General features: G+C 48.7%; 1 protein-coding gene across 2 annotated transcripts in view; it reads right to left on the bottom strand.

Annotated features, from left to right (window-relative positions):
- DPF2 (double PHD fingers 2) overlaps window positions 1–13,490 on the bottom strand; it is a 20,322-nt gene that overhangs the window by 3,069 nt on the left and 3,763 nt on the right. The window contains exons 2-11 of one of the 2 annotated variants that reach the window (XM_017893770.1): window positions 10,446–10,606; window positions 9,917–10,024; window positions 9,428–9,591; window positions 7,159–7,251; window positions 6,927–7,005; window positions 6,376–6,417; window positions 5,195–5,332; window positions 4,941–5,069; window positions 4,644–4,756; window positions 1,754–1,835 (exon numbers count right to left, since the gene is read on the bottom strand). In XM_017893770.1, the coding sequence (XP_017749259.1) occupies window positions 1,754–1,835; window positions 4,644–4,756; window positions 4,941–5,069; window positions 5,195–5,332; window positions 6,376–6,417; window positions 6,927–7,005; window positions 7,159–7,251; window positions 9,428–9,591; window positions 9,917–10,024; window positions 10,446–10,606 (1,109 nt within the window). The remainder of the gene's footprint in view (window positions 1–1,753; window positions 1,836–4,643; window positions 4,757–4,940; window positions 5,070–5,194; window positions 5,333–6,375; window positions 6,418–6,926; window positions 7,006–7,158; window positions 7,252–9,427; window positions 9,592–9,916; window positions 10,025–10,445; window positions 10,607–13,490) is intronic. The other variant, XM_017893775.1, reaches the window with a different exon arrangement.

Genomic DNA, 13,490 nt, shown 5'->3' with positions numbered 1-13,490 from the left:
TTGCTCTGTCACCCAGGCTGGAGTGCAGTGGCTGGATCTCAGCTCACTGCAAGCTCCGCCTCCCGGGTTTACGCCATTCTCCTTGCCTCAGCCTCCCGAGTAGCTGGGACTACAGGCGCCCGCCACCTTGCCCGGCTAGTTTTGTAGTTTTTTTTAGTAGAGACGGGGTTTCACCGTGTTAGCCAGGATGGTCTCGATCTCCTGACCTCATGATCCGCCCGTCTCGGCCTCCCAAAGTGCTGGGATTACAGGCTTGAGCCACCGCGCCCGGCCCCAGTTTTTACATTTTAAGGGGATTTTTTGTTTTTCAGGCTAGGCACAGTGGTTCACACCTGTAATCCCAGCACTTTGGGAGGTTGAGGTGCGCAGATCACTTGAGTCCGGGAGTTCGAGACCAGCCTGGGCACCATGGCAAAACACCGTCTCTACTAAAAATACAAAAATTAGCCGGGTGTGGTGGCATGCCTGTAGGCCCAGCTACTCAGGAGGCTGAGGTGGGAAGATTACCAGATTACCTGAGCCCAGGGGAGCGGAGGTTGCAGTGAGCTGAGATCATGCCACTCCACTCCAACATGGGCAACACAGCAAGACACTGTCTCAAAAAATAAAAATTAAAAAAAAAGAAAAGAAAAGGAAAGAAAATAAAAGAAATAGCTTGCAAGCTGTTTAAGCTGGCTGTGGCTGGATGTGGTCCATAGGTTGTAGCTTGTAGCTTGTTGACCCTGACTTAGAATCTAGAACATCTGATCCTTTCAGGGGTTGCCCCTCAGCTGCCTTAACACTCCAGTGAGGACACTCGGGCCCACAGCTCTCCACCACTTCAATGTCCCACAGCTCTCCACTACCTCAATGTCCCACAGAACTTTAATAGGAAAGCCATTTTGTAATATAGATAGTCTGTTTGATGGTTAAAAACAAAACATAAACACACGACTTCTCCCCAAAGCAGATTCATAAACTGGGCCTGACAGAAGCTGAGTACTACCCTGCGGCTGTTAAAGGACTCTCAGACTTTTGTCAGTGGCCTCATTCTCTAGAGGGGTGACAGCAGTTTGATCAATATGTTACAAGTCAGCTTACATCACACAATGAAACACTTTCTCTTGCCTGTAATGCTGGCCCACATCCTTTGTGCGCAGTAACAGCTCCTGGGCATTTGTGTTCTGAGTAAACTCCTGAATTTCTGTACAGGAGGAGTTTATGCACAGAAATCCAGCTGGAAGGGGACTTGTGGAGATGCAACCAATTCTTGGTGCCACCACTGGTTTCAGTGAATAGCTTCCACAACCTTGGACCATTATTACTGTAAGTTATGGGAGAAGCAGACTGACCCATTCAGGCTCCAAAGTCAAGTCCCTTCCCAATTCAGAAGGGGAAGGTATAGGAAATAAATGCTCAAATCTATCAAATTTCAAGAGTTGACTGTAGAAGCTTCACATCAGATAATCCACCACTTGAGTTTCCGCGACTGGTTGGAAGAAAATAAATCATTCCTTCTGGGTGACTGATCTCGGCTCAGCATCTGCTTTCTTCTGGGCTGTGGATTTTCTGTTGTAAATGTAGCTGATACTGTGCAAACACTAAACCCTTTAAGTTGAAATGTTAGGAAGGCATTCTAAACTGAGCCAAGGCAAGGGGCTTTACTCCCTAATTTGGAAGAATACGTAAGTGATAACATAAAGAACACAGAACTCAGTATTTTCCAAGTAACTAATAAAATAATTGTTCTGAGTAAAAGATCTGGGCAACTTACCTTCAGGGGGCTCAGACATGGACGGGGTGAGACAGTACATGTGGTAGCCACGATCGCAGTCATCACAGAAGAGCAGCTGGTCCTGAAGTAGGCAAGAGGGAAGAGGATGGGGATTGAATGACTGATGTGCCTCAGGCCACTATAGGAAGTGGGAGGGCTTCTGTGACACGGCTATTTCCAAGAGGGGTAGGTAGCAGGTAAGAACAGATGCAGGAATCTTATGTAGGAACCACGCTGTCCCTCTCTACCACAGATGCAGTCACTGTCATCTCTCACTTGAGTCCTTTCAGAGCTCCTAATCGATCAAATCACCTCCAGTTTTTTTTTTTTTCCTAAAGCCCAAGCTCTGTAGGTATATTTTTTTGAGACAGGGTATTGCTGTCACTCAGGCTGGAGTACAGTGGTGCAATCACAGCTCACTGCAGCCTTGACCTCCTGGGACCAAGTGATCTTCCTACCTCAGCCTCAAGTAGCTGGGACTATAGGCACACACAACCACACCAGCTAATGTTTGAATTTTTCTGGAGACAAGGTCTCCTTATGTTGCCCAGGCTGGTCCTCAATTCCCAGGCTCAAGCAATCCTCCCACCTCAGCCTCCCAAAGTGCTTGGATTACAGGTGTGAGACGCTGTGCCCAGTGACTATTTCTTCTTGAGACAAGGTCTGGCTTTGTTGCCCAGGCTGGAGTGCGGTGGTGTGATCGTGGCTCACTGCAGCCTCAAACTCCTGGGTTCAAGTGATCCTCCCACCTCAGCCTGCCAAGCAGCTGGGGTTAACATGTATGCCACCACACCTGACTAAGTTTTAATTTTTTTTGTGGAGACAGGGTCTTCCTATGTTGCTCAGGCTAGTCCTGAATTCCTGGGCTCAAGTGATCCTCCCGCCTCAGCCTCTCAAGTGTTAGGATTACATGCATAAGCCTCCATCCTTGTCCCTACAGTCTACCCTCCACACAGCAGCCAAAGTCATCTTTTAAAAATATAAGACAAGGGCCAGGCGCGGTGGCTCATGCCTGTAATACCACCATTTTGGGAGGCTGACGCAGGTGGATCACCTGAGGTCAGGAGTTTGAGACGAGCTTGGCCAACATGGTGAGACCCGGTTTCTACTAAAAATTAGCCAGGGATGGTGGCGGGCGCCTGTAATCCCAGCTACTTGAGAGGCTGAGACAGGAGAATTGCTTGAACCTGGAGGCAGAGGTTGCAGTGAGCCGAGATTGTGTCACTGCATTCCAGCCTGGGTGACAAGAGTAAAACTCCATCTTGAAATAAATAAATAAATATAAAATAAAATATAAGACAATGCCAGACATGGTGGGTTCACGCCTGTAATCCCAGCACTTTGAGAGGCCAAGGTGGGAGGATTGCTTGAGCTCAGGAGTTTGAGACCAGCTCAGCAATATGGCAAGACCCTGTCTCTATCAAAAATATAAAAAAAGAAGCCAGGCATGGTGGTGTGCATCTGTAGTTCCAGCTACCTGGGAGGCTGAGGTGGGAGGATTGGATTGCTTGAGCCTAAAGGGAGAGGTGGTAGTGAGCTAAGACTGCATCACTGCACTCCAGCCTGGGTGACAGAGAGACTCTGTCTCAAAATAAATAAATAAATACATAAAGAATAAATAAACAGCTGGGCACGGTGGTTCACATCTATAATCCCAGCACTTTGGGAGGCTGAGGCAGGCAGATCACTGGACGTCAGGAGTTCGATACCAGCCTGGCCAACATGGAGAAACCCCATCTCTACTAAAAATACAAAATTAGTCAGATGTGGTGGCACGTGTCGGTAATCCCAGCTACTTGGGAGGCTGAGGCAGGAGAATCGCTTGAACCCGGGAGGCAGAGGTTGCAGTGAGCTGAGATCGTGCCACTGTACTCTAGCTTGGGCAACACAGCAAGACTCCATCTCAAAATAAATAAATAAACACATAAATAACCATGTCAATTCCCTGATTAAAACCCTTCGACAGTGTCCTGTTGTACCTAGAATAAAACCCAAGGCCCCACAGATCTGGCAGTGCTTGCCTCTCTCATCTCATCCCCCGCCATCCTCTCCCATGCCCTATCATTTGGCTTGTCCACTATAAGGCCTTGGCGCTGGCTGCTCCTTTCCTGGGACTGCTCCACCTCCAAATCTTTTTTTTTTTTTTTTTTTTTTTTTTGAGAAGGAGTCTCGCTCTGTCGCCCAGGCTGGAGTGCAGTGGCCGGATCTCAGCTCACTGCAAGCTCCGCCTCCCGAGTTTACGCCATTCTCCTGCCTCAGCCTCCCGAGTAGCTGGGACCACAGGCGCCCGCCACCTCGCCCGGGTAGTTTTTTTGTATTTTTTAGTAGAGACGGGGTTTCACCATGTTAGCCAGGATGGTCTCGATCTCCTGACCTCGTGATCCGCCCGTCTCGGCCTCCCAAAGTACTGGGATTACAGGCTTGAGCCACCGTGCCCGGCCTCCAAATCTTCTTGACTGGCTCCTTGGTATCACCAAAATTTCAACACCAGCATCCCCCTCCCAGAAGAGCCATACCTCACCATCAAAATAAATCACTTATGCAATTATTCTCTGCCACATTACTGGTTTCATTTTTTTCATGGCACATTATACAAATCTCACATCCTTGCTTATTGTTGTTCCTGTAAGAATGTAAATCTCATGAGGCAGGGACCTTGTTTGTCTTTAGTATCTTTAGTGCCTAGAACAGTGTCTGACATAAAATCAGCACTCAATATATATCTGGCAACAAATCAGAGTTCTGACTGAGATGCTAGGGAGGGGCGTGTGGCATGTAGGAGGGATCTTGCTCCCTTTTTAAAAAAAGAAAGCTCACTTTGGAGGGAACTCTGCAAACAGGAGTAAAAGCCCAGAAGGAGCCATGCTGAGGAGGGGGCGGGGATACACACGTCATTCTCAGAGGTGCCACAGATGTTGCAACATTTGCACTCGATGCACTGCCAGCGGTATGTCTTCACTGCTGCCATCATCACGGGGGTAAACTGGAGGCAAGATGGATGCCCTGTAGTGGGGGAAGTGAGACAGACAGTTGGAAATGCAGGGGGAAGAGAGGAGCTCCTGCCTGTGGCTACATCTTCTCTTGGTTAGGAAAAGCGAGGTGGGCTGGTTATGACAGCACTAGAGGCCAGGAAGCCAAGAGCCCCTTGGGGACTGGGCACAGCAGCAGCCTTCACGGGAGGCAGTACCTGAGCGGCCACAGTCAGAACAGGACACCAGCTCCTCGGGTTGTCCCGTCTTCTTGTTAATCTTTGAGTCCCCCAGGCAGAAGTCACAGTAGTTGTTGGGCAAGGCCAATCCATCAGGACCCTTTTTGGCTGCAGAGAGAAAGAGTTTTGATGATGCCCATGGGGTCCCTGAGCCACTCAACACTCATACAAGGAGTGGTTTTCATAACCAAGCCAACTTCTGCTTGCCCACCACTTCTGACACCTCAGCTTACATTTCTGCTCCTCAGACCTCTGGGAAACAGGAGTGGGTGGCTGGGAGTCTTCCTTGTCCTCGCCCTCCTCCTCAGCCAAGTGGGAGTGGGCATAGTGGTAACTGAGGCCTGGTCGGTTCTTGTAACGTTTTCCACAAACTGAGTGGGGAGAAGATTGCAGAGAAAGGTGTTAGGATACAAGAGTGCCACGTCCCCACCCCTGCAAGCTGTGGGGGCTCCACCTGAGGCAGAGGGCAACCATCCCTTCCCCTAGCAGCTCTACTCTGGGACAGGCCTTGAGTGATGGCCCCTTTCCCTCAGCCAGGAGCATCAAGCCCTGGGACTCTCTAGCTTCTGGGACTCTTTTCCCTCCTGAACTCCAACCCCATGGCCACCACTGCTCTTCCATGTTGACTTCTGGGGGGCTTAGCCCTCACCCCATCACCAGTTAGTTGCTCTGGGATATAGTAACAGTCTGGGACGCTCCAGGTCAGGAAAGGGAAGGATATTCCTATAAGTCTTCGGTGTGGCAGGAAGGGGGAAAAGCGGATAAAACTCCAAACATTTTTACCCCTCAGTAAATGTGGGAGGCTCATGCTACCCCACACAGACCATGGAGCCCACCTCCTCTGAATGTGGGTAAACAAGCAGGGGTGGGTTTCTTGGGGATATCCTATCAATGAAGCCAGTTGGGCAGTTGTCCCCAAAGAAATTCAAACACACGCCCACATAATTGCCCTGTCCAGGCCTGCCAGTCAGCAAGGAAAGCAGATCCCCACGAGGCATTTTGTCATCTTGACAGGTAATACCAAGAAGAGCAAGCGGGCCAGCAGGAAAGAAATAGGGAGAGAGGATGGCAGGAGGTGGTGGGGCAGTGGGGAATACGAGCTGACCACCAGGTGCCTGATCTAGGGAGGGAGCGGAAGGGTCTGATTGTAATGGGCTCCTGATAATGCTTCTGAAGCCACCCCATGCACTGGGCTGAGCAGCTCTAGGAGTAGGTTTGTGGGAGACAAGCAGTGGTAAAGGCAGCCTCCAGGACTTTGAGGAGTAGAGCACAGCAGAAGTTCCACTGCTCCTACCCCCATACCATTCCAGAGATTTTAAAGCTAGCATCCCAGGAAATGAGAAAGGCAGGAGGAACAAGGGAAGAGGGAAAAAGGGACAGGAAAACCACAAGTCTGAAAAGTTGAGAGAGCTACCTCTCTGGGGCGCTTTCGAGGTATGCTTTTGTTTGAAACTATCTGAAAGACAGAAAGAAAAGTCATGAGAAGAAGGCCTTGATACACTTGAGACAGGAGCAGCATCAGCAGGAAAGCGGAGCAAACGAGAGAGAAACCCCAGCGGCGATGGTGCTCCCAGGGTGGAGGGACAGAAGCGGGGCAAGGCAGACAGAAAGAAAAAGAGAACAGACGTTGAAAAACTCAGTGTCAGACCCCTGGGGCCCTGGCTTAACTGAGGCCAGGAGACCTGCAGGCCGTCTGTTGAGAGGCCAACCCTGCCTGCTGTGGCTGCCACAAGCAACCCCACCCCAGAGGATGGCAGAAATTTTCCCAGAGCATGCAGGTCCCACCCGTCATATAGCAGGGACCCAGGCCTCCCAGGGGTCTCAGAGGGAAGCAGTCAGCAGGCAGGACAAGAACCCAGGTTTGTTTTAATACTCTGGGCAAAAACATAACCCTCCCTCCTCTCATAGCCTGAGCAGGAGCTGGGTCCAAGGCAAGGTCTACCCACCCACTTGTGAGGCACTCACTGTCACAGGCATACGGTTTATCCCGGTCCTCCAGGATGGAAGCATCCAGCTTCTTACGGGCACTGCCCACACCCTTACCCTGCCAAGAATAGTAAAGAGACACCCTTATTGCAGTAGCTGGGCCTGAGGAGTTAGACTCTTTGGGAAGTGGCTGCTAATCTCACTTGAAATAAAACAAGGAATTCCCTAGGCCACCCTGTCCTAAGATGCAGGTAGCACGCTGGCCCCTCACCTTGGATTTCCCCTTTCCCCGACGCTTGGGAGTATCTTCTTCATAGTCTTCATCATCGAGGTCATCCAGGAAGTCATCTGGTTCTAGGATCCGCTGAGTGGACAGCAGGGTTAGCGTGGGTAGAAATATGTGCATTCAAAAGCTCCCCTATGATGAGATTGGCCAAGGCCACCCAGAACCTCCTCTGTGACCTGGTCCCACCCACAGGTGAATGAGCCTCATTTCTCACCAACGCCCTTCAAGCACCCTACAATCCTGCTCCTGCTCCCTTCCATACTTTGGGATTTCTTTCCCCTGTGCTTCACATTATTTCCTTAGCCTGAAATGCTTTCCCTACCATGCCACATGGCCAAATCAAACAGCATGCTTCCAAAAGGTTGCCCTGATGCCACAGGCAGCCATGCCCTCTCCTGCCTCTGATTGTCCACCCTGGTAGCACATTATTGGTGGTTCTGTCCTGACACTCCCTCCTACTTTAAATGAAAATGTTGTTGCTTATTTGTGTGACTTTGTGGGAAGTTTTTTTTTTTTTGAGACGGAGTTTCACTCTTGTTGCCCAGGCTGGAGTGCAATGGTGCAATACTGGCTTACCGCAACCTCCGTCTCCTGGGTTCAAGCGATCCTCCTGCCTCAGCCTCCCAAGTAGCTGGGATTACAGGCATGCGCCAGCATGCCCGGTTAATACTGTATTTTTAGTAGAGATGGGGTTTCTCCATGTTGGTCAGGCTGGTCTCGAACTCCCAACCTCAGGGGATCCACCTACCTCGGCCTCTCAAAGTGCTGGGATTACAGGCGTGAGCCACCATGGCTGGCCATGGGAATTTTTTTTTTTTTTTTTTTTTTGAGTCTCCTTCTGTCACCCAGGCTGGAGTGCAGTGGTGCGATCTCGGCTCACTGCAAGCTCTACCTCCTGGGTTCACGCCTGAGTAGCTGGGACTGTAGGTGCCCGCCACCACGCCTCGCTAATTTTTTTGTATCTTTAGTAGAGACGGGGTTTCACCACGTTAGCCAGGATGGTCTTGATCTCCTGACCTCGTAAGCCGCCTGCCTTGGCCTCCCAAAGGGATTACAGGCGTGAGCCACCGTGCCCGGCCCATGGGAAGTTTTTAAACTGCTTTGTTTCAGCCTGTCTGTGAAATGGGGAACACAGGACCTACCCCATAAGGTTGTACAGACTAAAAGAGAAAGGGCATGAAAAAGCACTTAGCCCAATGCTGGCATATTTATAGCTCTTTTATATATAGTCTTATCTTCTCTGTTGGCAGGGACCAAGTGTGTTTCACTGTGCAACCTCAGGGACCAAAAAACTTTGTGACACAAACTTCTGTGATAAAAGAGTAAGGTATTTAGGGATAAAAGTTTGTTTCCTTCCCTCCCCAGACAGGGTCTCCCTCTGTTACTCAGGCTGGAGTGCAGTGGCATGAGCAGAGCTACAGCCTCAATCTCCTAGGCTCAAGCAATCCTCCCACCTCAGCCTCCTGAGCAGCTGGAACTGCAGGCGTGTGCCACCATGCCCAGCTAATTTTTTATTTTTATTTTTAGTAGAGACAAGGTCCTGCTATGTTGCCTAGACTGAAAAGTTTTTGATATATGCATCCTCCTCTCAAATGGTTTAGCAAACACAGATAAGGCAAATGTGGCAAAATGTGAAACTGATAAATCTAGGTAAAGAGTATATGGTATTTCTTTGTACTATTCTTGTACCTTCTGGTTTTAATTTTTTTTTTTTTGTTGCCCAGGCTGGAGTGCAGTGGCATGATCCCGGCTTACTGAAACCTCCAACTCCCAGGCTCAAGTGATTCTCCCACCTCAGCTTCCCTAGTAGCTGGGACAACAGGCACACGCCGCTATGCCCAGGTAATTTTTTTTATTATTACTTTTTGTAGATATGGGGTCTCACTTTGTTGCCCAGGCTGGTCTCGAACTCTTGGGCTCAAGCAATCCTTCTGCCTTGGCCTCCCAAAGTGCTGGGATTATAGGCATGAGCCACTGCACCTGGCCTCTTTTAATTTTTTAAAAGAAAATTATATATGTGTATAATAACAACCTTCTGTGATAAAGGTGGATGAATGAGTGAGAGTCTATACTTAGAAGCAACAGAGAAGCCAGTCAGTACCTGACAATAATCAGGGACTGAAGTAAGAACAGAACTGCAGGGACCTGCTTCCTGGACCCCAGCTTCTGTTTCAGTTCTAGAAACTGGGTGGCCCCAGTGAAGAGGAGGCTGATTTCCATCAAAGCTCCCTTAGCCACAGGTATAATCTTGTACCTTTCGTGCTCGACTGTTGGTCACAGGAAACTCGCCCAGGCTGTCATCATCAACTCGGGGATCCGGGGCGCCTCGCTTCTCCAGGGGGTCAGTGCGCAACAGAGCCTCTAAACTACTGCCATCCTGAGAGATCAGCCCCTCCTTCTTCAGGGTTTGGTCTGTGTCTGCAAGCAAGAGCAGGATGAAGCAAAGCTCAGAATGGCTGAAAGCAGACTGCTCTGAGTCCACACAATGCTGGGGCTTACCAAAGGTCTGTCACTGTCTTTTGTTCTCTGGATGCCCAGGAATTAAGATACCCTAGTTCACTTGGCACCGTAACTTATCTGTTTACCTGTCTCCCCGTCTAGACTAAGCTCTTTAAAGGAAAGAATCACATCATATTCATTTGAGTATATTTGGGATCTAGTACTGGGCCTGGTATATTGCAGTGATTAGCAGGCTCTTACCACGCAGCACGCCACACCTCTGCTCAGGAAGTATGTGCCTTACCTGGCTTAATAGATGGGAAGGAAAGTCGTGGATCCTCAGGGGGATGGGCTCGCCGCTTTTTCCGCCAGCGCCGGGCGGGGTAGGAGTACAGCTGTCCAGAGGCCAATCCTATGGCAGGAAGAAAGATAGAAGTCAGGCCCTAACCCAGTATTAGAAAATAATACCAAATACTTTCTAATTACATAGTCCCCCTTTTGAGTTCTAGAGCAAGGGAGGAATTCTGACAGTGAGGGCCTAGGGGGTTAGATGGAACAGTCTGTGGAAAAGAAAAATAGATATATAAGCTTAGGGGCCTTGGCTAATACATAGTTCTCCAGACACACAATGGCCTCAGCAGGGTAGAAAATAAAGATGCTGGTATCAACCTATCTGCTTCATCCTCCCTGGGTTTCTAACCACAGGAAGACCATATTCATCCATAGGTGGAAGGCAGTAAGGAAAACCCTATCAACTGTCTCATCACCTAAGATGAGGAGGCTTCTTCCTCCTTATGCTCCTGAGTCCCCTTCTCCCAAGTCTGGACCCTCACCTGGACCTCGGTGTCGCTTTTCCATCCAGATGTAACAATTGCTCTGGGCTACTCCAGTCTGTGAGTCCAAGAAAGGCAAGCGCACGCTGCGCTCAGCACACAGGCGAGCATTGTAATTGTGGCATTGCTCCATGGCATCTTTGTAGTACTGCTCCCCAAGGCTGCAGGGAAGACAGAAACCAGGCATGTGTGTTGGAGTGGGGGGCATAGGGTGCTGAGCTATTCCTCTCCCCTGTCATCTGCTTCTCTAGAAGGCTCAAGGGACTGGAAGGCTGTCTCTTCCATTCTATTTGCCTCCACTTCTGCCTCATGGGACACCAAGCCCCTTTTCTAGGCCACCATGAGGAATTACTTTACGAATAAATTACTATCAGGAATACATGATTTCATCATATGTCTAATGAGATTTAAGTCTAACCCCCAAAGAGGGGAAGGAACTAATGTTCATTCCATGTGTCTCACAAGCCCAGCCCTGTGCTAGTTAAGATGTTATTTCTCTTAACCCTTATGACGCTGAGAAGCAGATGATAGTCCTTCCTAAGTTCCCCCTTATTTCCTCCTTCCTAGAATCACCTCCCAAATATACTACATGCTCCCACATCCTTGCCCCAGGGTCTGCTCCAGAGGGAAAGAGTTCAAGGTCTAGGGGACTTATTAAAATGTATTCAGCAAACTAGTAAATCCATACAATGAGATTCTATTTAGCCATAAGAAGGAAGCTCTTCACATACTGATATTAAACAATTTCAAGTTAACTAGGGACAAAAAGCAAAGCAAGGTACACTGCTGAGAAGTGTCAAAGAAAGCTATCATTTCTGTAACAAAACGGAAAAGAAACTGCAGGTCAGCAGGGAGAAAAGTGGGTGACTAGGCCACTTCCTTCCATACGCCTTTTATATCTTTTGAATTTTGAACTAGGTTTTAACCAACTAATTAGTTTTACATTTATGGAAGATATCTACAAGTACCTGAAGTTCCTTGAAGTTTTTATTGAGCGCCATCACTGATAAGAAACTTGTTTGCTCTAAGGCCCATCTTAGGGTTCTTCTCTATTCTCACAAAATAAAATTATATAGGAAAAAATCTCCTTGGTCTCAAAAGACGCAATTTGAAATCTGAATCAAGATTTTTTAAGTGGAAAACTGGAAAACTGCACAGTGCCAGGTTCTAAGAAGCATGTACGTAGAACCTATCTTGTTCTCATCTTGCAGGGTTTAACCAGGACTTTGGTAACGGAGGTTAAACTCTACCAGTTCATATTTATATTCAATCAATCTTTTTTTTTTTTTTTTTTTAGAGACAAGGTCTCACTATGTTGCCCAAGCTAGACACAAACTCCTGGCTCAAGTGATCCTCCTGCCTTAGCCTCCCAAGTATCCGGGAATAGAGGCATGTGTCACAGTACCTGGTGTCAATCAATCTTAAACCGAGGGCAGAACTGATTTCTTTCTCATAGTATCCCCAGTACTCACGAAGATGTCTGAGATACAGTCAGACCTGACTTGAGAGTAAAAAGACCTGGCTGGCCTGCAAGTCACCACATGAACATGGACATTTAGTCAACCCAGGTGGGCCTTGGTTATTCTTCTATAGATTGAGGAGGTTGGACCCAATGAGCTTTGACATATCAGGATTTTACAAGAAACAGCCTGGGGATGAGACAGCAAACAGATTACGTCTCTGTGGTTTCTGTCCATAACTCGGGCTACACCAAAAAACCCTGATCTGGAATGTGATGGGGGCCTTCAGCGAGCAGCCACAATAGACCACTGCATAACTTACCATGTGCCCAGCAAGTAAAAAAGACACACAGCACACACAGAGATGGCAACACCACAAATACAGCCTGGCGTGATTCAATGAGCTGTAATGACTATAATCTGAGGTAGGCACGAATCTCACGTTGGAGAGCAGAATGGAGAAGGCAGCCTCGCCTCTGCGAGCTCGCCTTTAGGAGGCAGCCACGTCTTCACCACACAGAATAAAACTGGATAAACAAGGCTGAGTGCCGCAGCTCCTTTGTTTCTGCTAATGGGAATTGATACTGACACTGGAAGTCAAATGGAAGGCAGGGCCAGGCTGGCGAGGGCTGCAAAGTCAGAGCAAGGAGGCTGGAAACAGTTTTGGGAGGAATGAATGAGAGATGTTCTGTCAGGGCTCTTGTGAGCTATGTGGGATTTCAAAAGGTAAGGCAAACAGTCTTGGGGGTACAAGGGCTGGGAATGAAACACGGAAGTGTTTGTGAGAGGAGAGTCTGATGAAGAGAGAACAGGACAGGATGACAGTGAGCTCTTAAGAACTTAAGGGACGGCCGGGCGCGGTGGCTCAAGCCTGTAATCCCAGCACTTTGGGAGGCCGAGACGGGCGGATCACAAGGTCAGGAGATCGGGACCATCCTGGCTAACATGGTGAAACCCCGTCTCTACTAAAAAATACAAAAAAAAAAAAACTAGCCGGGTGAGGTGGCGGGCACCTGTAGTCCCAGCTACTCAGGAGGCTGAGGCAGGAGAATGGCGTGAACCTGGGAGGCGGAGCTTGCAGTGAGCCAGGATCCAGCCACTACACTCCAGCCTGGGCGACAGAGCGAGACTCCGTCTCAAAAATAAATAAATAAATAAATAAATAACTTAAGGGAGGCTGGGCACAGTGGCTCATGCTTATAATCCCATCACTTTGGGAGGCCAAGGCTGGTGGATCTCTTGAGACCAAGACTTAGAGACCAGCTTGGGGCAACATAGTGAGATCCCATCTCTACAAAACGTCAAAAATAAATAAATAAACCATCAGCTAGGTTTGGTGGTGCAGGCCTGTGGTCCCACGTAGTCCCTGGGGTGGATGAGGTAGGGGAATCATTTGAGCCTAGGAAGTTGAGGGTGCAGTAAACCAAGGTTATACCACTGCACTTCAGCCTGGGGGACAGAGGGAGGCTCTGTCTCTTAAACAAAACAACACAACAACAACAAAAACTCCGGTACCAAGAAATGTCAAGTTAACATTGACACTGTTCTCTCACTCTCTCTCTCTTTCTATATATATATATATATA

This window comes from Rhinopithecus bieti, unplaced genomic scaffold (assembly GCF_001698545.2).
Source record: "Rhinopithecus bieti isolate Rb0 unplaced genomic scaffold, ASM169854v2 scaffold_1017, whole genome shotgun sequence".
Taxonomy (NCBI): Eukaryota; Metazoa; Chordata; class Mammalia; order Primates; family Cercopithecidae; genus Rhinopithecus; species Rhinopithecus bieti.
The sequence above is the reverse complement of the archived record's forward strand: the minus strand, read 5'-3'. Positions and strand labels throughout refer to the sequence as shown.